We start from the raw sequence: 22,459 nt of genomic DNA on the forward strand, positions 1-22,459 counted from the left end.
GACAGAACCCTAATAGAGTACTACAAACATCTAATTAAGAGTGGGACTGTGTTTACATGTGTGCATGGGGGCTGGGTTAAGGACACAGATATGGAGAGACAAGTTGACAGAAGAGCAGAAGAGAAATCAGTAGTGATAAGAAAGCACATCAAAGTTTTTTTTTAGCCAAGAGAACTGAGAAATGATTCAATTTAATTGAACACATTATTTATTGAGCACCTGTTGTGTGCAAAGCCTTTTGTGCTGGGTACTACCAAGAGGAGCAAAGCTTATGAAAGAACATTTTTTAACATGTATTTTGGTGTGATGAAGAGGAACCCACCCCCCAATTTTTTTTCTTCTTTATGGTAGCATCAAAGACTGCAATCCATACCCAAACTGTTTATAGGGAGGTGGAAGAGGGGAGATTGGGGTCCTTAAGAGGCTGACTATGATTAGAACTCTGGCAGACAAGATCATTTGGAAACACAGGCTTGATAACATCTCACCAGGGATAGATGCTTGTGCAAAATCCTTGGGGAAATAAAAAAAAAAGATGCAGCTTCCTTAACACTTTTCCATCATTGTATTTTATCTTAGATCTTTAAGTCCTTGGTAACTTCACCAGTGACAGTTCCCAAAATAAGTCCTGTTTTTTAAAATGCTTTTTATAACTGCATGAAAACAAAATCCAGATTTCAGAGGCATAAGAATTATGAAAGGGGCAAGTCCCGGGGCAGCTCTTTCTCCTACATTGACCCATGTTCCATCATCACCCACAGTTGGGACAAGGGGCTGCAGCCAGACCTCTTTTAATTAGCTCACAAACGCTGCCCTGTGGCTTGCGTCAGTCCTCATATTTTGCTAACTGGTTGATTCCATTTTCTCTGTATAAATCTGTACATTCTGATGTGAGCACTCTGGGGTGGCAAAGGGAGAAAGAGCTGCTTGTTCCCCACCCGATCGGTTCATGTCTGGCTGGATCAGCCTCCCACCTCTCGGGCTGATTCATCAGGCTCAGTCTATTCAAACAGATGGGACTTCTATTTAGGTATTTTAATAGCATGTATTTAAGATGCCCTATTGAGAATCTGATCTGACAGAGGTTTGATGAAGTGTTGATGGGCTAAGAAACAAGGCTTACTAGGCAAATAGCTTCTTTTCAAACCAGATAGTTTATATCAATTCAATTGAGTACTTAACTAAGGGCCTACTGTGTGCCAGTGTGCCCAGTGTTGAGTTAATAGAGCCAGGAAAGAAGTAGAATGCTTGGCAGACAGGCCCTTGGAAGCTTCTTTTTCTGGGGAGAAATGGTACATGCATGAATGTCTTTGTAATTTTACAGACATCTTTGACTGCCTACTAGGTGCAAGAGGTTTGCACAAGTAAGCAGCTAAATAGGATAGTGGCCATACCATGTTTATATCAAGCCTACATCAAACATTTCAAGGAAAATGGCTCTTTTGTGTCATGATGAGAAATATGAAAAAAACCCTCATATTTATTGAGCACCTAAATTGAATGTACTGAATGTTCTTCAATGCATCATGTTCCTTCTTGATACCATGCTGTTACTTTTACTGCCCTGACTTTAAGTGACATTCACTCTTCCTTTTATGCTTATTCAAATGTCATCTTTTTTCTTCTTTAGATCAAATCTGACCTTCTCCAAAAACCTTTTACACCTAACTTTCCAGCAATAATGGTATCTCTTCTTCATAGCTTTTTTTTATTAGTAACATGCTCTTTAGAACTTCAACTTAGTACCTAACTAACAACTTATACTGTCTTGCATTGGTTTCTAATCTTTCAGGTTTGTGAGACCTGTATAATCAATATTGTAAGCTCTTTGAGGGTAAAACTCAATTCATACTTGTATAATCAATATTTGTTGAGCAACTACTTTGCCCCAAGTCACCACTGTAGGAAAACCAAATATAAATAAGATTCCTGCTCTCAAAGAGCTCATATACATTTGCTACTCTGAAATGGAATCAGAATCTCCCAGAAAGTACTTATCATTGTGTCAGATACATAGTAAGTATTCTAAAAATGGACACCATTATTGGTTATTTTGCTGAAACTGGATGGGAGGGTGGAAAGTAGAGAGAAGAATGGATGGGGATCCCTGGGTGGCTCAGCGGTTTAGCACCTGCCTTTGGCCTAGGGCGTGATCCTGGAGTCCTGGGATCAAGTTCTGCATTGGGCTCCCTGCATGGAGGCTGCTTCTCCCTCTGCCTGTGTCTCTGCCTCTCTCTCTCTCTCTGGCTCTCTCATGAATAAATAAATAAAATCTTAAAAAAAAAAAAAAAAGAATGGAGACAGGAAGCTACAACTGTTAGGTTTGGAGGTGTGTAACAGAAAACCCAAATCAAATGGCTTAAGCAGCAAAGGGAATTTATTCGCTTTTCTAACTGAGAAAGACCAGAGATACAATGATGATTGGTTATGATTCAATCAGGGCTTTAGCTTCATCTCTTTATGACTCTTTTCGGTACTACCTCTTGGTGTGTTGGCTTTATCCTCAGGCTGGTTGCAAGATGACTCTAGTAATCCCAGGCTTCAAATTTACACATAACATCTAGAGGAAGGGAGACTTCATCTCTTCTGGTGGCTCTGTTAAAAATAAGGAAATTTCCTTCCTCAAGACTCCAGTAAATCTCCTTTCTTACCTCAGTGTACCAAGTGAGTCAAAAGCCTTTTTCTTAACCAATTCCTTGACCAAGGACGGTCATAGATTGTTAGGTTTAGGCTAGGTTCCTAGTGCAGACTGGATGAGATTACTATCAATTAGGATAGCCTGCTTATACTGCAGTTACAGCCAACTCCCAAATCTCAGTGGCTTAATATAGCAAAAATTTGTTTCTTGATCTCTACATGCCAGTGTAGGTCGGCAGGGGGCGCTCTACCATTATGGTCACTCTGGGACCCAGTCTGATGGAGGCTTTACCTTGGCAAATGGTTTAGAAATGACTGCAGCAGGGGGAAAGGGACCTGGTGAATCCTACACTGGTTCTTAAAGTCTTCTGCCTGCAAGTGATATAGATCACTTCTAGTCACATTTTATTGGCCAAAGCAAGTCACATGGCCACATCTAACTGAAACAAGCTACGAAATGCAGTCTTACTAGGTGTCTAGGAGAACTAGAATATTTACAAATAGCCCCAATCATGACTACATTACTCTTGGCTCAATCAGGACCAACTGTAAGGATGACTCTGCCTGAAGCACATGTACTTCTTTGGAAAGGAGATCCCTTAGCAAAAATCAGGTATTACTAAGAAGGGAGCAATGGATATTGAATAGGCAACCAATAATCAATAATGCTTATTACAGAGGTTATATGAAGGCAAACTGATCTCAGACATCAAATAAATGGAGAAAGCAAGACCACAAACAGTTTGGCAAAGGTCAAGAAGGAGAGGAGCAACCACTGTAGGAATGTAGCCACCTAGAGATCTGAACAGCAGGAAGGGCCCAGATAAAAATAAGCTGGAGTGCATGCTTTAGTATCTTTGCTGCTGCACTTCCCAGCCCAGGCATAGAAGCACAGAAAGCAGATTAGGAATATATGATTTGAGGGGCTTTGGGGGAGATCTTCAGTTGTTAAAGAAGGTGGAGAGCTGAAGAAGTCAAGGGGTTCTCAAATGGGCAGTGGGGCCAAAGTCATAATATAACCCAGAAACAGTCACATTCTCAAACTAGTTTTAAGTCTTTGAGAAGTAACCTCTAACAGTAACAAAGACTTGTGGAAAGTGGTACAGACAGATGGAATGGAATCCAAATCAGGGAAAATGGAGGGCAGCCAATCTGAAAGAGATACTGAAATAAAGATGAGGCCTTTTGTCCCATTGGGCCTACAGATATTGGAAAAAGAAGGTCTCCATGGGAGAAGGGAGTGTGAATTTAGAGTAGAGCCATGTTTGTACCCAGGGGAGGCAACACAAAATAAAATAAAGAATTATTCTAGATCAGCAGTCAAAAAACTTGGGGTTGAGGCCCAAATACAACATGGGCAAGTCATTATAAATTCTTTCAACTCGTTTCCTCAGCTGAAGAAAGAAGGTAATAATCCTTTCTCTTCCTTCCTCGGAGCTTTATGTGAAGATTGAATGAGATAGAAAAATGTCTTGGTAGACTACAAAGCCCTGGAGAAATGTATGTATGGGACTATAACACTGATGTGGATCAGTGGGAAGAGTTGAAGAAGTTTAGATTTAGGTGAAATGCTGTCTCAAGTGAATAGGGCCCAAAGGGAAGTACAGAGTGAAGGTGGAGCTATCAGTGGGCTCATAGGCATCATCTAAGCTAAGACTTTTTTTTCCTTTCAAGATTTTATTTAAATTCAGGTTAGTTCACATATAGTGTAGTACTAGTTTCAGGTGTAGAATTTAGTGATTGACCAGTTGCACATAACACCCAGTGCTCATTACATCATGCCCATAACCCAATTACCCCATCCCCCCACCCTTCTCCTTTCTCGCAACCTTGTTTGTTCCCTATATTTGAGTCTCTTGTGGTTTGCCTCCCTCTGTCTTATTTTCCCTTCCCTTCCCCTATGTTCATCTGTTTTGTTTCTTAAATTCACTTATGAGTAAATTCATATGGTATTTGTCTTTCTCTGACTTATTTTGATTAGCATAATACCCTCTACATCCATCCACATCATTGCAAATGGCAAGATTTCATTCTTTCTGATGGCTGAGTAATATTCCATTATATGTGTGTGTGTGCATGTATACACCCCACATCTTATTTATCCTCTCATCAGTTGATGGACATTTGGGCTCTTTCCATATTTTGGCTATTGTGGGTAGTGCTGCTATAAACATTGGGGTGGTTGTGCCACTTTGAATCAGTATTTATGTATCCTTTGGATAAACACTTAGTAATGCAATTGCAAGATCATAGGGTAGCTCTATTTTTAACTTTTTGAAGAACCTCCATACTGTTTTCCGGAGTAGCTACACCAGTTTGCATTGCCACCAACAGTGTAAGAGGGTTTCCCTTTCTCTGCATCCTCACCAATGTCTATTGTTTCCTGAATTGTTAACTTAGCTATTCTGACTGACGTGAGGTGGTATCTCACTGTGGTTTTGGTTTGTATTTCCCTGATGATAAGTGATGTTGAGCCAACAAATTAGGGAATCTGGAAGAAATGGATAAATTCCTAGAAATATACAACCCACCAAAACTGAAGCAGGAAGAAATAGAAAACTTGAACAGACCCATAACCAGGAAAGAAATTGAACCAGTAATCAAAAATCTCTCAACAAACAAGAGTCCAGGGCCAGATGGCTTCCCAGGGAAATTCTACCAAACATTTAAAGAATTAATACCTATTACTCTCAAACTGTTCCAAAAAACAGAAATAGAAGGAAACTTCCAAACTCATTCTATGAGGCCAGCATTACCTTGATTCCAAAACCACAGACCAATATCCCTGATGAATATGGATGCAAAAATTCTCAATAAGATACTAGCTAATTGGGTCCAACAGTACATTAAAAAGGATTATTCACTACGACCAAGTTGAATTTATTCCTGGGCTGCAGGGGTGGTTCAATATCCGCAAGTCAATCAACCTGATACACCACATTAATAAAAGAACCATGTGATCCTCTTAATAGATGTAGAAAAAACATTTGACAAAATACAGCATCCATTCTTGATAAAAAGAAAAAAAAGAAAAGAAAAACTTCAAGAAAGTAGGGATAGAGGGAACATACACCTTAACATCATAAGGCCATATACTAAAGACCCACAACTAATATTGTCCTCAATGGGGGAGAAACAGAGCTTTTCCCTATGGTCAGGAACAAGACAGGGATGGCCACTCTCACCAACGTTGCTCAACATAATACTGGAAGTCCTCGCCTTAGCAATCAGACAACAAAAAGACAGAAAAGGCTTCTGAGTAGGTAAGGAAGAAGTCAAACTTTCACTCTTCACAGACAGAATGATACTCTGTGTGGAAAACCTAAAAGACAGCATTCAAAAATTGCTAGAACTGATACGGAACTCAGCAAAATTCACAGGATACAAAATCAACACACAAAAGTCTGTTGTACACAGCAAAAAGAGACATCAGGTAATCAATCCTATTTACAATTACACCAAAAAGCATAAGATACCTAGGAATAAGCCTAACCAAGGAGATAAAAGATCTTACTCTGAAAACTATAGAACACTCATGAAAGAAACTGAGGAAGATACAAGAAATGGAAAAACATTCCAAGTTCATGGATTGGAAGAACAATTATTGTTAAAATGTCTATACTTCCCAAAGCAATCTACACATTCAATGCAATCCCTACAAAAATGCCACCAGCATTTTTCACAGAGCTAGAAGAGACAATTCTAAAATTTGTGTGGAACCAAAAAAGACCTTGAATAGTGAAAGCAATATTAAATAAGCTAAGACTTAATTGCAAGAAAGAGAAACCCAACTCAAATTGGCCTAAGAATAAAATATATCAACTCACATAATGCAAATAATTGCAAGGGTAAAATGACTTTGAGTGTGGCAGGACTCAAGTGTTATGGTTAGAAATTTGTCTCTCACTATTTCTAGTATCTGCCTTCTTCTATGCTGGCTTCATTTTCAGACAGGCTGTCCTCAATTGGTGACAAAGATTGTCCACTAGCAGCTACCAGTTAAGTAACTCTAGTAGAAAAAAGAGAGTGTTTTTTCTCATTTCAACAAAAATCTTGAGGTAGCTCTGTCTGGCCTGAATCACATGCTCCTCTCGAATCGATCACTATGACTGGCATCAATCCCAGCTGAATCACATGGATGGAACATGGGGGAGTAAATGAAAACCACCCACTCCTACCATAAGGAAGTAGGCTAAAAGGCTTGTTCCAGAGTGATGACTGTGGAGACACGGGACAGAGGAGGGAAGAAAATCAAGGGAGAATTCAAGGCAGAGGGAGAGTTGCACTTATGGAAGAAAGGCAAGTTTAATAATGAACTCACCAAGTGCACTCAGGACGCGGAGGTGGTGTGTAATGAGACAGCTGCTGAAACAGAGATCTGTCAGTCAAAAGGACATAGTTAAGAATTCCCAGAGTGGCCAATGCACTCTTTGAGAAAAAGTAGTTTAGGAGGCAAGAGTAGCCACTGTTACAGACTTTCAGTTAGTTCTTTGCTTGGTAGGTGTTTTTGTCCCTGTTAGGGGTGAGGGAGAGAGGGCATGGACAGTGTCTGTCTTGAAGGAATAGACTAATGCAGGAGGCATGGACATAGATGCCCATAACACTGCCATAATTTTATTGCTCAGCAGGAAAAGCAGCAAAGAAAGTATCACTAAATTTACTAGAAGTTATAGCCTGTCAAAGAGATGTGAAATGTGACTGACATACACAGCATGGTGAGTCCTCTTCACCCTTCCCCCCACCAAACATAAAGGCCCACCCTGTTTTGCCTTTTTTCCATCCTCTTACATACACATTACACCTACACACAGGCACATAACAGCAGGGAAGCATTCTCTTGGAACACTATCAGAATCATTCTTTAGACCTCCCGGGTAGGTCACTACCCTGAAATGAAAAGCTGCCAGCCTCCTGTTTTTTTGAAGCCGGTGGAATAAGGGCAGCTTAAAGCTAACTGCATACTGAGCCAATACTTGTGAAAGGCAGTTTAGTTCTGGAGCCCACCTCTGGATCTTAACAGTTGCCCTCACTACCAGCTCAGACTGGTATGCTTTCAAGCATGTTCAAAAGAAGGGCCTCACCTCCTGCTTAACCAAATGAAGAGGTTAGTCCACTTCTGACCCTGGACTTGAAGGTGTGACTATGTGACAGAGCATAGAAGCAAAGAGATCACAGTTCCAAGTGAGGGCACTGGGAGGCCAGGATTAGTCCCTGTTATGACTTAGAGTCTGAATCCCAGAAACAGATGTAAAGAGGAACTCAGAAGTTCCTCCAGGAAAGAAGATCCAGAACTCTTGAATTCTTACCTCATATGCTAGCCTATTACTGTGTTCTCTGTAGCTGTTGCCAGAAAGGCTCTCAGGTCAGATACTCTAGAGTTCTGGTATTCTCTGATGACCCTCACATCCAAAACAGACATCTGGGGTTATAAGCCCCACTTCTATTCCCCAATAAATGACAGTAACTATCACACACAGTTCTGGCAGATGTGCATTACTTTAAAAACAAATAGCACTGAAACATAGAATTACTGTATGACCCAGCAATTTCACCCTCCCAGATTGAAAATAGGTACTCAAGTGCCTGTACACAAATGTTCATAGCGGGATTATTCACAATAGCCAAAATGTGGAAACAATCTAAATGTCCATCAACAGCTGAATGGGTGAACAAATTGTGGTATATATACACAATGGAATACTATTTAGCCATAGAAAGGAATAAAGTACTGATATATGCCACATGGATAAATCTTGAAAACAATATGCTAAAGAAGGGAAAGAAGCCAGACACAAAAAAGTCACATACTGTACAATTCCATCTATACAATGTACCCAGAATAGGTAAATCCAGAAAGAAGACTGGTTGTTACCAAGGGCTGGGAGGAGGGGAGAATGGGAACCAACTGCTTAATGAGTACTGGGTTTTCTTTTGGGATGATGAAAATGCTTGGGAACTACGTAGAGATGGTGGTTCCAATATCTTGTGAAGGCACTAAATGCCAATGAATTGTATACTTTAAAATGGTTAGTTTTATGTCATGTGAAATTTTACTACAATAAAGACATCTGATAAAAAGGGGGAAGGGATACTGATTCAGTTGGCATATACCTTTATCCCCTTACTCCCTCCCTTCTTCCTACCTGAAGGTGTAGGTGGATCAGTCAAGAATGGCAAAGCAGAAAGGTAAAAGAAACCTGGGTCTTTGATATCATGAAGGAAACTATGGTAACATCAATTTTAATATGAGCCAAATAAAACCCCCAGTTACTGAAACAGCACAGTCTTTGTTCTTACAAACTTCCTCTTTAAAAAATGACCATAACACAGACTAAGTGAACAAATTCACACGTCAGCCTTGGGTTAGATTTATTTGTTATATGTACTTTTGGTTAGATGGTTTCACCAGTTGCTTGGAAAATGCCCTTTGTTACGCAGATCCACACTCCCCATCTGTAAGCATTCTAAAAGGGAAGATCATTAATACAAAACAGCATCACAAACATTAGATCTACAAGCAACAACAGAAACTGAAAATAACTGTCTTTATGTAAAGGCCATAGTTTTTACTCCTGGCCTGAATAAAAATAATCGTGTGGTCATTCAGTATGTATTGATGACTACTTACTATGTGCCAACCACGGAGTCAGAGATATGAGCCAGAAAACTACAGTGAGCAAGGAAGATATAGTCTCTGCCCTCATGGAGCTTACATTCTAGCAAGAGGGAGATGCAAACAATAAGCACATAAGAAATTTCCCATACACACTATATATTAATACAATGCATAGGGCTTCCAACCACCTGATTTCAGTACTGGCTCTTAGCTCTCCCATCTCTGGCGTGGTTCTGCAGGGTCCTCGGGCCCCTCTGTCCCCCACAAGTCAGCAGCACTTTCAACACTGCAGCCTTGATCTCAGTAGTCAAAACGTCTCAGTTCCTCACCACCACTGCTGTCGTTATCCCCAGGAAAAAAAAAACAGATAAAAAACCCTCCGCCTCACTCTAACCAATCCCACCCCAAAAAGGCGAAAAATTAAACCAGAAGCAAAATCCATCATTGTTCTCAAGAACAAAGAGCCTAAAAGCAGAATGAAGCCTACCTTTATGGTAGAGAGCCAAGGAGGGAAGGAGGGCACACACAGCATTCAGGTCAAAAACTTGTATATAGGGAAAAATGCAAATACTAAGTACAATACATGTAACTCTAGCACATGAAGAAAATGCCCTGACCAGTGCTGTCCAACAGAAATATAATGCAAGCTACACATGTGAGTCATTTTACAATTTTTAAATCTTCTAACAGCTACATAAAAAGTAAAAACAGGTGAAATTAGTTTTTTTTAAAAATTTTTATTTATTTATGATAATCACAGAGAGAGAGAGAAAGAGAGACAGAGACATAGGCAGAGGGAGAAGCAGGCTCCATGCACCGGAAGCCCGACGTAGGATTCGATCCCGGTTCTCCAGTATCGCGCCCTGGGCCAAAGGCAGGCGCCAAACCGCTGCGCCACCCAGGGATCCCAAGTTTTAATAGTACATTTCCTCTAACCCAGCATATCTACAGTATGATTTTTTAGACACATAATCAATAGAAACATTAATACGGTATTTTACATTCTGTATTTCCATATTGAGTCTCCAAAATTTGGTATGTATTTTATATTTACAGCACATCTCAATGTGGACTAGATACATTTCAAGTACTCAGTAGCCACATGCAGGTAGGCGCTACCCTAATGGACAATGCAGCCCTAGAAAAAATACTCACTAAACTGCCTTTTCCATGAACATGAAAGCTAATTGTTTCACCAGAATTGAAGCTTCTAGATGTCTCACTGGCTGTGCCCAAGAAGCTATATACCAGCACCCTCCACTGTTAGTCCTGGGTTCACAGGCCTAGGTACTGTGAACCACAAGTAAACATAATTAACTGATTAAAAGACTATACATATATTCACAATGCAAGCAGGGAAAAATGATCAGTCTTGGTGAGAAGGTTGTTCGCCTTGCCAACACATCAGTCCATCCATCCATTCAACATTGATTAGGCCTGCAACATGCCAGAATTAATTCTATGTGCTAGTATCCTGCCTGCAGAGAGTTTACAGTCTTTTAGGGGAAACGGTGAGAGGCATAAATAATTACATAAGAAATAAACAGGTTCATTTCAAATAGCAATTTTGCTATGAAGAAAATAAAACAGGAAAATACTGTCATGAATGGAAGAGATTAGTTAATAGCGCAGAGGCTTCTCTGAGAAGGTGGCATTTAACCTGAAAATAAAGTAAGAGGGACAAGGATGGATTAGAGTGTTTCATGCAAAGAAAACAAGGCAAAGACCTAAGGCAGAAAGCAGCTTGGCATATTTGCAAAACAGAAAGAATGTCAATATGGTTAGAGAGTAGTTAACTAGGGGAGAGTAGGGGATGTGGTCATAAAAGTAGTCATAGGCCAGACCACTTAAGGTCTAAGGAAAAGAGTTAGTAAGGAGTTTGGAAGTTATTCTAAGAGAAAAATCAATGAAGGATTCTAAGGGGGGGGGCAGAGAATCATCTGATTTACATTTTAAAAAGTCTGTGTGTGGGAATGATCAAATCCCCCCCGCACATTTGGGTGGTAGTTTAAGAGTAGAATTTGGGGGACCAACTGGCAGGCTGCTGCAGTAGCCAAGGAGAGAGGTGCTGTGGCATGCATGGAGTAGGCTGGTAGTGGCAGTAGTGAGAAGTCAGATTTACAATATACTTTCAATGTACCAGCAATTCCTATCAGCTCTACATTCAAAATTGGATTATATAGATTATATTTTGAATCTACAAGGACGTGCTGGTGAACTGCATGTGAGATGAAAAAAGGGAAGGATGGCTATTAGAATTTTGCCTTGAGTACAGAGTTGAAATGATGGTGCCACTTACGGAGATGCAGAGCTGAAATAGGAGCAAAACCTGCCCCTTCTGTATTTCTGATCTTGATAACTAGAACCACCATCCAGTCAGAAGCCTGATCTTCATCCAAGGTACTGCCCTATCCAGTTACCAAATCCATTAATTCTATCACCCCAGTTTTTCAAATCTGTCTCCTCCTTTCGATCTCCACTGACTTGGACAGTTCATTAGACCAAAATACTCACCAAGACTACTGAAACGGCCCTTAATAGTCTCTAGTTTTAAACTCCAACTTAACATCAATGCTACAAATTGTTCCCTTGCCTGCAATTCTCCAACAATCTATTTGAAGAGTAATTTGGCATTACCTATCAAAGTTTAAAATGGACATGCCCTTTGGTTGACCCTCCTTTATGATTCCATTGTTTAGAAATACTCAAAGAATGAAAATATGAGGGCACATTAACAGTGAAAAAATAGATACTACTTAAGTGCCATTCAATAAAGGAAACTATTACATAAACCAACCTATAATACAACTACATTATAAAATTCTATCCAGTCCTTATTTATTTGGCCCCACACTCAGTGTGAGCCCATTGCGGAACTTGAACTCATGACCTCAAGATAAAGACCTGAGCCAAGATCAAGTGTCAGATGCCTGACAGAGCCACCCAGGCACCTCTAGTACTTATTTTTCTAAATGAAGTAGATCTAAATATATTGATATGAAAAGATACTTCAAAAGCAAATGGCAATGTGGATGTGGTTGCAATTATTGAAAAAGCACTGCAGTACATCTGGGGGCATGGTATCTATGTTGTTCCTAAAGGCCTTAAGGTCCAGGATGATACACATTAAACTATCAATAATTGTTTGCCTCAGGGTAGTGAGATGGGGATGGGGATGGGCTGGGAGGGGTTCTACTTTTTAAAACTATATATATTTATTATTGGATGAATTTTTAAATAATTACTAATACATTTATATAACAACAAAACTGTACAACCATCCTGTGTGTCTTAACATGATTCAAGGCAGTTTAGGACCTGGCACTAGCCTTTTTTCAGACTAGTTCCTCAGATTTATTTACATTAGGTGGGCGATAATGTACTTTTGTGTGATGGGAAATGTGGGTTGATTGTTGGAACTGGGTTGTGTACTAGGCCTATCTGCTTTGCAACTGGAAGAAAGGCATCGTCTAGTACTCAGAGGATGTGAAGCTTTTTCTAAAGAGAAGTTAAGGTACTCATTTCTTTCCTTGAGGGCACAGCAGAATCAGTTCATTCCTTTAACTCTTCAAAGAAAGAAAATTTCATGACTCTTTTCTCAACCTGTTTGGCTTTACATGGTTTAAGAGGACCTGTACTGATCTTGTTCAGTTTGTTTCTTTCACAATATAGAAAGCCAACAGAATAGACAGTAAATTTGTCATAACACCAGTTCCTTTCTGAAAATCTTCCTAATCTCCCCAAGCAATTTTTAGGTAAAGAAAAACAAAGTGATAGCAGCCGCTAGAAATCTCCTAGAGATAACACATGTGAAATAGCTTTGGTAGAAACAAAATGTTAAACAAATAAAACAATTTAAATTCTAAAGATTTTCATATGTTTTTTGATTTCCACTTTTTTTTTTAAAGATTTTATTTACTTATTCATGAGAGAGACACAGAGAGAGGGAGAGACATAGGTAGAGGGAGAAGCATGATGCCTGTGGGAAGCCGGATGCAGGACTGGATCCCAGGACCCCAGGATCACGCCCTTGAGACAAAGGCAGACGCTCAACCACTGAGCCACCCAGGTGCCCCTGATTTCCACTTCTTAATCATTTTTTTTTTTTTTAACTCAGGAAAAAAGAGAACAAGAAGGTACATATTTAAGTCTTTCTATTGTTGTCCTGGCTGGGAATCTAGCCTTAGAGCCAACTGGTAGAAAAGAAAATGAACCGCTCTTCCCAATCTTGTTTCCATTCAGTATCCAATTCTCTCAAAATACCAAAAAGAGTTATGAAATATTCAATTATTTCTTCCTCAGTCATTCAGATGATTAGAAATGAAGTATCTTGGCAAGGTAGGAAAAGAGAAACCTAATTAGCAATTGTTTAGGATGAGGTTTGCTACCTTTTAAATCCTAAACCTACCACCTACACTAGCCCCTTAATTGAAATATCCTTCACCTGGCTGGAATTGCTTTTTTGCACATCAGAAAACTTCCTGGCTTGTGTTGTTGTTAGGCCGCATTTAAAAATCTTTGACCTAAAAAAAAAAAAAAAAAAATCTTTGACCTATCACTTACCTCCATAAGACAGCAGAGCAGAAAAGAATCACTGTGATCCTAGCATAATCCTCTCCTTATTAACAGCTGAGAAACTGGCCCAGAAAGACTGCATCAGGTAACAGTGTTGACGTGCAAGTGTCTATTTAACTGCAGCTGGGACCAGAACCTAGTCGTCTGAGTTCCAGGCATGCCAAATTGGATACATTTTTTTTTTAATAATCTAAACTTATACTCCTTAAGTAGTGGAAATACTCCCTAAGCATTGTTTTGGGGAAAAGGGGCAACTAAGAAAAAGGCTTCCACTTCAAGCACAGATAGAATGAAAGTAGTTTTCCACAAGATATAAGGTTATGATTACCTAAAGGCCCAGACTGTTATGAATAATGTTTTTTAGTGTGGTAGGAAGAGAAAAAAGTTCCTTTGAAAGCATTAACCTCTCATGCTGACTCTTAGCAGTGGGAAGATGGCACCCTGGTTAGGGAAACATCTTGGAAAGGCCACTTTGAATATAAGAGTTTTCAAGGCCTTACTTGAACTAGGAATAAAATAAAGACATTATTTTCTCTAACACATTTATAACTTTCTAAGGCCTTTGGGGGGAAAAAAAGGCTGATAAAGAGAAGAAAACAGGAAGTTGAAATTTTAGCAAGATTTGAAGGCAGGACTCTACTTGGGATGAAACAAAGGAGGATGGTAGAAACTCTTTAAGAACGGGATGTATATGATCTACTCTTACATTCCTGGACTCTGCAATGCTGAGATAAAACACTCATTGCCCACCTCCTGCCCACTACTGTAAAAACTTCAGTGAATATCTGCTACATGGACTTGTGCTGATGGCACTGTGGGAGTTGGTATAGGTGGTGTGGAGGAGAGAAACCAGGGAAGCAAGAAGGCAGAGCAGAAGGATATAAACCACCAGCCCCTTCCACAACTCTCCCCATCAAAAAGAGAAATGAAAGTGGAAGAAGTATCCCATGATATTAAGATAAAAGTGTTCTATTTAAATCTTACAGGAGAGGGAAAGGTTGGGACGCCTGGGCAGCTGATACTGGAGTTATAATAATATAGTCAGCTCCATTCAGAGACGAGTTCCTGGCCATCCTTTATCATGGGCGGTGGATAGTAACAATTCTAGCCATCCTGAGATCAACAGACACCATGACTACATCTATCAATCAACCTCGTGTGTGAACTTGCCCTCACTAGAGCTTCAGAGGCTAAGTGGCAGGGTTACCATTTTTGGTCATTTCTGTCACTAACTGGCTCTTCTCAACAGATTATTGTGCCATTCAACAGACAAAAATTTGTCTGATTAAATAATATCAAACTCAATTATATATAATTTTATATATATATATATTATATATCTTTAAATACAAATGTCTACCACACAGGTTTGTTATAAAGGATTAAATGAGTCAACATATGTAAAGACATACAGTAAATACTGTTAGATACTTTATACATATATATGTAGAAAAACAGAATTCTTAAAACATAATGGATATCTTTTCCCATCAATACATTCTTTTTAACAGCTACAGGACTTCATGGGAGCATAATTCCTGATCAATGAATATTTAGTATATCTATATATCTATATTCTATTTCTAATACTGCTGCAATAAATACTTGTGTCTTCACTTACGACATTTTTCTGTAGCATAAATTCCACACACACACACACACACACACACACACACACACACACACAAGGAACAAGGCCTTGAGGTATGCTCATACATACAGCAGAGGAGGAAATAAAATCTGAAGACTGAGAAGGAATAGCCAGTGAAGCAAGGAGAACCATGACAGCATAATGGCTAGGATACCAAATGAAAATGTTTCAAGAAGAAAGAATGAATTGACAGCATCAAAGACTGAAGAGCAGTCAAAAAGACTGAGGAATAAAGGGCTGTTACATTGGACAGTTATGACTGGAAAAAGTCATTTCAGCATAATAATAGGGCAAAACACAAACTGCAAGAGGGAAAGAAATATGCAACCAGTTTACATGATTCTCTAAGAAGCTGTGGATGACAGGAAGGAAAAACTAAAACAGTAGCTCTAAGAAGCAGAACATGCAAGTTAGGCTCAAGAAAAAAATAGCAACATTTATTCACTGGAAATGAAGAGCTGACAGTTCATGTACAACTGTTTTTTTTTTTTTTTTAAGATTTATTATTTATTTGAGAGAGAGAAAGAGAGTGCAAGCGAGCGAGACAGCAGGGCAGAGGGGGAGAGAGGGAATCCTGAGCAGATTCCCCACTGAGTGCAGAGCCCAACACAGCACTCAATCCCACCACCCTGAGGTCATGACCCAAGCAAAAATCAAGAATCAGTGGCTTAAACAACCTAGCCACTCAGGCGCCCCCAAAACTACGTGTTTTTTTTTTTGTTTTGAAACACTTAATATTTTATTTAAATGAACTTTTCTAGAACCATGTAAGTTTAAAAATAATGTTTAAAAGTTGAATAGACCCATATGTACAAGATACATAAAAGTCGTTCTTAAGGCAGCTTATTGCCAGAAAAAATTTAGACCACATACCATTCCATCTGTTATTTGAAATATGACTATTAAGAGAAAGAAGTCTGAAACACTGTTTTAATGGGAAGAGTATTCATTTTAATTATGCTCCAAGATGTTACAGAGCCAGAAATTAACGAATTTCAGTCAGTACAAAATAGATTTATTGTCAATATTCAGGCATTACTACAACCCAGGTAAATGAAACATCACTTCATACAAGGCTCAGATACTCTAAAATCTATCTTCACGCATGTACTGTAAAATGATAAATACTTAAAAATTACAATGTGAGGCAAAATATTATAAAAAATACAACTGCTATAGACCCTTGCATGAAAGTTCTTTATTTTTAAAGTTCTGCTTTATAGCAAATAATACCATGCTACATATCAGAACCAAACATAAACTATGTTCCTTGAGGTTACAAGGTTCAACAAAGTACTGGATGCACTCTAAAACACCATGTCTGACAAGAATCAAAAGAGACAAAGAAAACTTCGATGATGTTGAGAGAAAAGAAAGAGAGGAGTAATCAATTATTATATGCTGATTTTTGCTGGAATGGCCTCATTAAACAATTTATAGCACTGTAGAAGACAGGAAAAGGAAAGGGACCAGTCTCAGCTTTCCATAAGGGATTTCTAAATCAGCACAAATTCAGGCAATTCTAAAAGGCACTGTTCCCAATGCTCTCCACTCTTCAACCCTGTACAGGAACTCCTTGTCCTGTATCTCTGTTTTCTCCTAATTTCTTTGTAAGGGTTTACCAAGTATACTTGGTAACATCCAACATCCAAACCAAAAGGCATTAAGCAAAACAACAGACTATTAATCAAGTCAGTTCAAAAGACACAAATTTTGGTTTAGATATTAATCATGAGATTTAGGCATATTCCTCCCCTTACAAATGGCAACATTAAGTTTTAAGATTTTTTTGTCTCTCACCAATGATCTGCCTGTTGCCAAGCTGCTTACAGCAATATCAGGAATTGTTTGGAATGCTCAGTCAGAACACATTTTTTTAAAAGATGTGATCAGTTAATTACTGTAACTTGTCCTAGTGGGCACACAGGAAGAGTTTACCTCACAGGTCTCCTGCACTCATTTCAGAAGGGAGAAAAATGGGTCTTAAAAGTAAAAAGATTAGGTAAATATGAAATACAGTAAGATATTAATACTGTATAGATAGCAGGGAAGGAAATGCTTATAGCCAACCTACCTATGGGGAAGCTTCTGGCATAAGAAAATCAAACTTTCTCTCCCATTACGTTCTTCAAGAAGGGCAGAATGCCACTAAACACTGCTTCAAAGGTAGGGAATTTCTTTTTGAAATGAGCATTAGAGAAAGGAAGAAAAGGTAGAGAAAGCTCACTCAAAAAGGTCCTCAAACATGCGCTGTCCCATTGCTATGTATGCTTCTTTCTCCTCTGGTGTCATCTGGGCCACCAGCTCTGGCCGCTGGCTCACTTCGCTGTAGGAGAATGGACGGCCAGCCACCATAACAATGGGGTCATCTGCTACTTCCTCAAACTCATCCTCCTCCTCCTCGTCGTCATCTCGATGATGTGCTGCCACAGCTGCCGGTCGAGGTGGGGAGTCATCATCTGACTCACTGGTCTCACTCTCTGAGTCACTGCCATTGGCAGTGGTCACGGGGGCGGCTGTCCCCACTGAGCCTGCTATGGCAGAGGGGGTCTTCTTCTCGTGAATGAGCAGTGCTCGCATGACCTCCTCATTATCATCTGGTCCTGCACGGCCCTCTTCACGTTCCTGAAATGCGTCTATATCTATGCCACCTGGAAGGAAAAGCCCAGAAAGTCAGTGTCCTTCAATATAAAAGGCATTCCTTTATAACTAATGGACTTCACTGGTTCCAGTTTTGGGGCAACTGTCTATAAGATATTCAAAATATTTCTCACAAACTGGAACTTAAGTAGCCTGGTTTAAGTACACATGAGTTTTAAGAATGACATAGTCTGGATCTGAATCTTGGATACAAGCTGTATCATTTCGGGCAAGTTTTGATCTATGAACTTCAGCATCTTTTCCTGTAAAGCAGAGTGATAAAAACATCTACCTTATCTTCTGGATAAGAACATATGTAATTATGTCTACGAAGGATCAAGTACAGTAGTTAGGAAATTAGGAAATCAAAACATGGCTCCTCGTCTTGCTTAGAATAAAAGCCAAAAGCTTTACAATGGCCTATAGAGTCCTACATTACCTGGAACCCCTCCTGCTCACTTGCTCGCATACTTCCCACTTCTCCTTCCCTTTGCTCATTCTGCTATAGCCATGCTAACCCCATGGGATTCCCTGTATGTATCACATTCACTCCGACCTTAGGGTCTTTGTACTGCCTGTTTCCTCTACCCAGGATATTCTTCCTCAATGTTATATAACTCTCTCACATCCTTTATGTTTTTATTCCAATGTTACCTTCTTTTAATTCACCCCATCCCACACTCCCAATGCTCTATTTTTCCCTGATAGCACTTACTTTCTAACAAAATAACTCATGTCTATAGTCTTTGTCACCTCTTTTCCCAGGATGTAGGTTCTCCACAAATATATTTATCTTTTTTATTTAATGATATATCCCATGCACCCAAAATAGTACCTATCACTTATTAGCCTCCAAATAAATACGTGAGTGAATAAATGCAGTCTTATTTTCCTGAAACAAACTAAGTGCACTTTGAACTCTTTATAAAAAGGAATCTGGTATCAGGAATGAAGATTCTCTTACCACACACCTCCTATCATTTTGTGTACATATCAGGCCTGAAAAATTTAAGGAAAACCATTTGTATTCTGTATTCTAAATACCAAATATACTGCCATTTAAAACATATAAAAGGATTAAAAATGTTGTTTGGAACCTAACTCCCTGATTCAAATCCTGACTCTAACACTTATTAACTATGATTTTGGCCAAGTTACATCATCTCACTTCGCTTCAATCTTCACAAGTACAAAAAGGGGGGGGGGGGGTAAGTAAGGGTATATACCTCACTGGATAATTGTAGTGATTAAGTGAATATCTGTGAAGTGTTTAGACTAAGCCTGGCACTTAGCTCAGTGTTATCTATCATCCTCACCAAAAAAAGGCCCAGAAATGACCAATTTGGCCATGAATGAAGTGAGAGCATCTTCTCATTAACACATTAGAATGGATTAGTGTATGTAACCTTAGACACTTATGAGATTGGGCAGCTAAGAGACAGAAAGGGAAACAGGAGTTGAGAAGTTAAAAGTTCAAGTCAGAGAAAACAGGCTTTTGATAACCTGGATATAAAAATGAGAATTAAAATCAAACTTCACTACTTTAAAACACTACCAAAGGTTAAGGCTCACCCCTAAAGTCCTCACTGCCATCCAGTATTTCAATTGGGAAAAAAAGACAAAAAATTGTCTAAGTTAATCATTGCTTCTATAAGAATTTTCCAATAAGCTTAATATTACCAACACAGTATTTTGATTAATGTAAATATAAAATGAGGGGAAAAGCAATTTAGTTTTGTAAACTAAATCATCATATCTGAAAGATTTATGACAAAGGTCTTGAGAAGTTTGGGGGGAAAAGGAACTGCTCTGTTACAGATGAAGACAGACAACAAAAAAGAAGGATAAATGAGCAAATTTCTGGATAGTAACATGGAAACCCTAGTTCTAGGAACAGTCTTATAACAGAGTTATAAGTCACAAAAAAGACATGTATAACAAGAAATTGTTAAGTTCACTGATGATGCTAAGCAATTCTGGATGCTGAAAGGCCAGGCTGATGGTAAAAAATACATAGGAAGAGCTGAAGGCTGTATAAGTGGGCAGAAAACTGGCAGATTTACTTCCATACTGGAAAGTGTAAGAAAATCTGCCTATAGAAAAACAATCTAAAGTATATTGAGGGCAGCCCCGATGGCTCAGCGGTTTAGCGCAGCCTTCAGCCCGGGCATGATCCTGGAGACCCAGGATCGAGTCCCACGTCGGGCTCCCTGCATGGAGCCTGCTCCTCCCTCAGCCTGTGTCTTTGCCTCTCTCTCTCTCTCTGTGTGTGTGTCTCATGAATAAATAAATAAATTCTTTAAAACAAAAAAATAAATAAAGTATATTGAAAGACCTGGTCTAAGCTATCTGATACAGGGCAGGTGAGGGTCTTTAAAAATCCCTGCACATGTTTCTGAAGTTGTTGGTCTTAATATGCTTTCAGACCCAAAGCAACAAAGCATCAGAAGGATACTGGAAGTAAAACTCAAATCATTAATGAGGAATCCATACATAAACATGTATTACTCTGGCTAATAGATCTCAAGTACAGTATATTATGGCTGGAGATGGTCCAAAAAAAAAGACAATTAAAATAAAACAAAAGGTAGACTGAGGTGGCTTGGGGGGAAGAGGACTATTTGTAAGGAAAATAGAGGCAATTGGAATTAGAATAGATTACTATGCTTTCAGTATAGTAATGAGCACATAATTAAGTCTAAAAAATATTAAAATAACTTGAAGTCTGAGGAAAATTAAGTGTAGGACAATCAAGACTCACTTCTCACATTCACTAGAGCCTATTCTATCATAAAACTTAATAAGAAGGCAAATTCAAACATGAGAGTATACTATCCTGTTTTATACAGAAAGAAAATATTCACAAATCTGAATTGGGTGACAAGATAACTTTTTAAAAGCCCCTATGATTCAAATTCTATCATTCTAGGAATTGTAAACATCCAATTTGTTAAGCTTATGAGCCTAACTGTATATAATACCAGCTAACAATAGTTTTATTTTACTCAATTCTGCTTCTAAGTTCGAAACAAAGGTTTGGTAGCTTTAAGAACAGGCAAGAAACCACGTTGGAGAAAACAAGCCTACTAAATAGTGACACCTGGACTCCTACAGGATCTAAAACAATGTTTTAAAAAGTAAAATGCTACAGTTCTCAAATTACTGGTTACTATGTAATTCTTAAGTCTTTAGGGATCAGTGAGATTTCTAAAATCCTCCAGGATGGAGTTCTGTCAACTTTGGATGGTAAGAATACTTAATCCTTTACTCAGGTGGCTTCTTTTCATTCATATATTTTAGGTAGCACAATCACCTTGGTATTTATGAGAAGACAACATAAAAAAGCTTGGAGCAGTATTATAGTTTTGGGTCCCAATTCAGAGAAAGAAAAAGGATATACGTTAGGCCAACCGAAGAATAAAGAATGAGTGAACTTAGCCACTCTGAATGTAACAGCACTTTTCCATGAAATTAAGACAAAGAAATGATAATTTCTTCATTCTAAAAATGGAGATTTAAAAAGTGTCTACTTGTTATTTCAACTAAGTTGAAGGATAATACAAGTATATATTGGTTGGTTTTAATGCTTATTGCTTAATTTCTTCCTTCCTGCTATAATGCAATTATTTTGTAAAACAGATATGAATTGCCAATAAAACTAAGAATTGCCCACTAAGTCCAGTTCATTTTCCACTGAATCCAAGACATACTTCATTTTACTGACTTCTACTCTTACCTTCCTTCATCTCTTCAGAACTATATGCTCCTTGGACAGTGCTCTCTCTCAACCAAATGGGTCTCTCTTTGGCAGATTTCCCCTCCAGTGAGGCTCGATGATCTTCTTGGTCATCCATGTTAATGACAACATTCTGAGTGTATAAGTCCTCATAGGAGGGACCTTTGGTGGCCCATGCTTCCCGGTGGTGCCCACCTGCCAGGCCAGCAGCTCCAGCAGTAGTTGCTGCACGGTCCTTGCTATAAAAAAGATGAGGGCAGAAGAAAAATTAAAGTCTTGGTGTTGGAAAAGAAGCACAGCTGGGGAGGTGGTTACTGAAGAATCACAAATAAATGCTATCTGGAAATCATGCATACATGCTTCAGCAATTCTGAGAAACCCCTCTTATAACTCAGGGTATCATATTTGTATTTAACAATCCTCAAACACTGGGTCCTCTGGTGTATATACAAATGAATGAGGTATCATAACTTAAGATGTTTCAATAAATCTACGTAAGGAGAGGGGAGAATAATAGAGGTGACACCAGCCACAAGAATCTCTCACACTCACACCTTTCATGAGCATTCTGTTTAAAAACAAAAAGCCCCCAAACAAAACACAT

At 38.9% G+C, this 22,459-nt stretch overlaps 1 protein-coding gene across 5 annotated transcripts in view; it reads right to left on the minus strand.

Moving 5' to 3' along the window:
- Window positions 1-16,407: 16,407 nt before the first annotated feature.
- GTF2E1 (general transcription factor IIE subunit 1) overlaps window positions 16,408-22,459 on the minus strand; it is a 35,282-nt gene continuing 29,230 nt past the window's right edge. For all 5 annotated transcript variants that reach the window (XM_041724475.1, XM_041724485.1, XM_041724465.1 and 2 more), the window contains exons 4-5: window positions 21,856-22,094; window positions 16,408-18,130 (exon numbers count right to left, since the gene is read on the minus strand). In XM_041724475.1, the coding sequence (XP_041580409.1) occupies window positions 17,703-18,130; window positions 21,856-22,094 (667 nt within the window). In that variant the 3' untranslated portion in view covers window positions 16,408-17,702. The remainder of the gene's footprint in view (window positions 18,131-21,855; window positions 22,095-22,459) is intronic.

Source organism: Vulpes lagopus, chromosome 1 (genome assembly GCF_018345385.1).
Source record: "Vulpes lagopus strain Blue_001 chromosome 1, ASM1834538v1, whole genome shotgun sequence".
NCBI lineage: Eukaryota > Metazoa > Chordata > Mammalia > Carnivora > Canidae > Vulpes > Vulpes lagopus.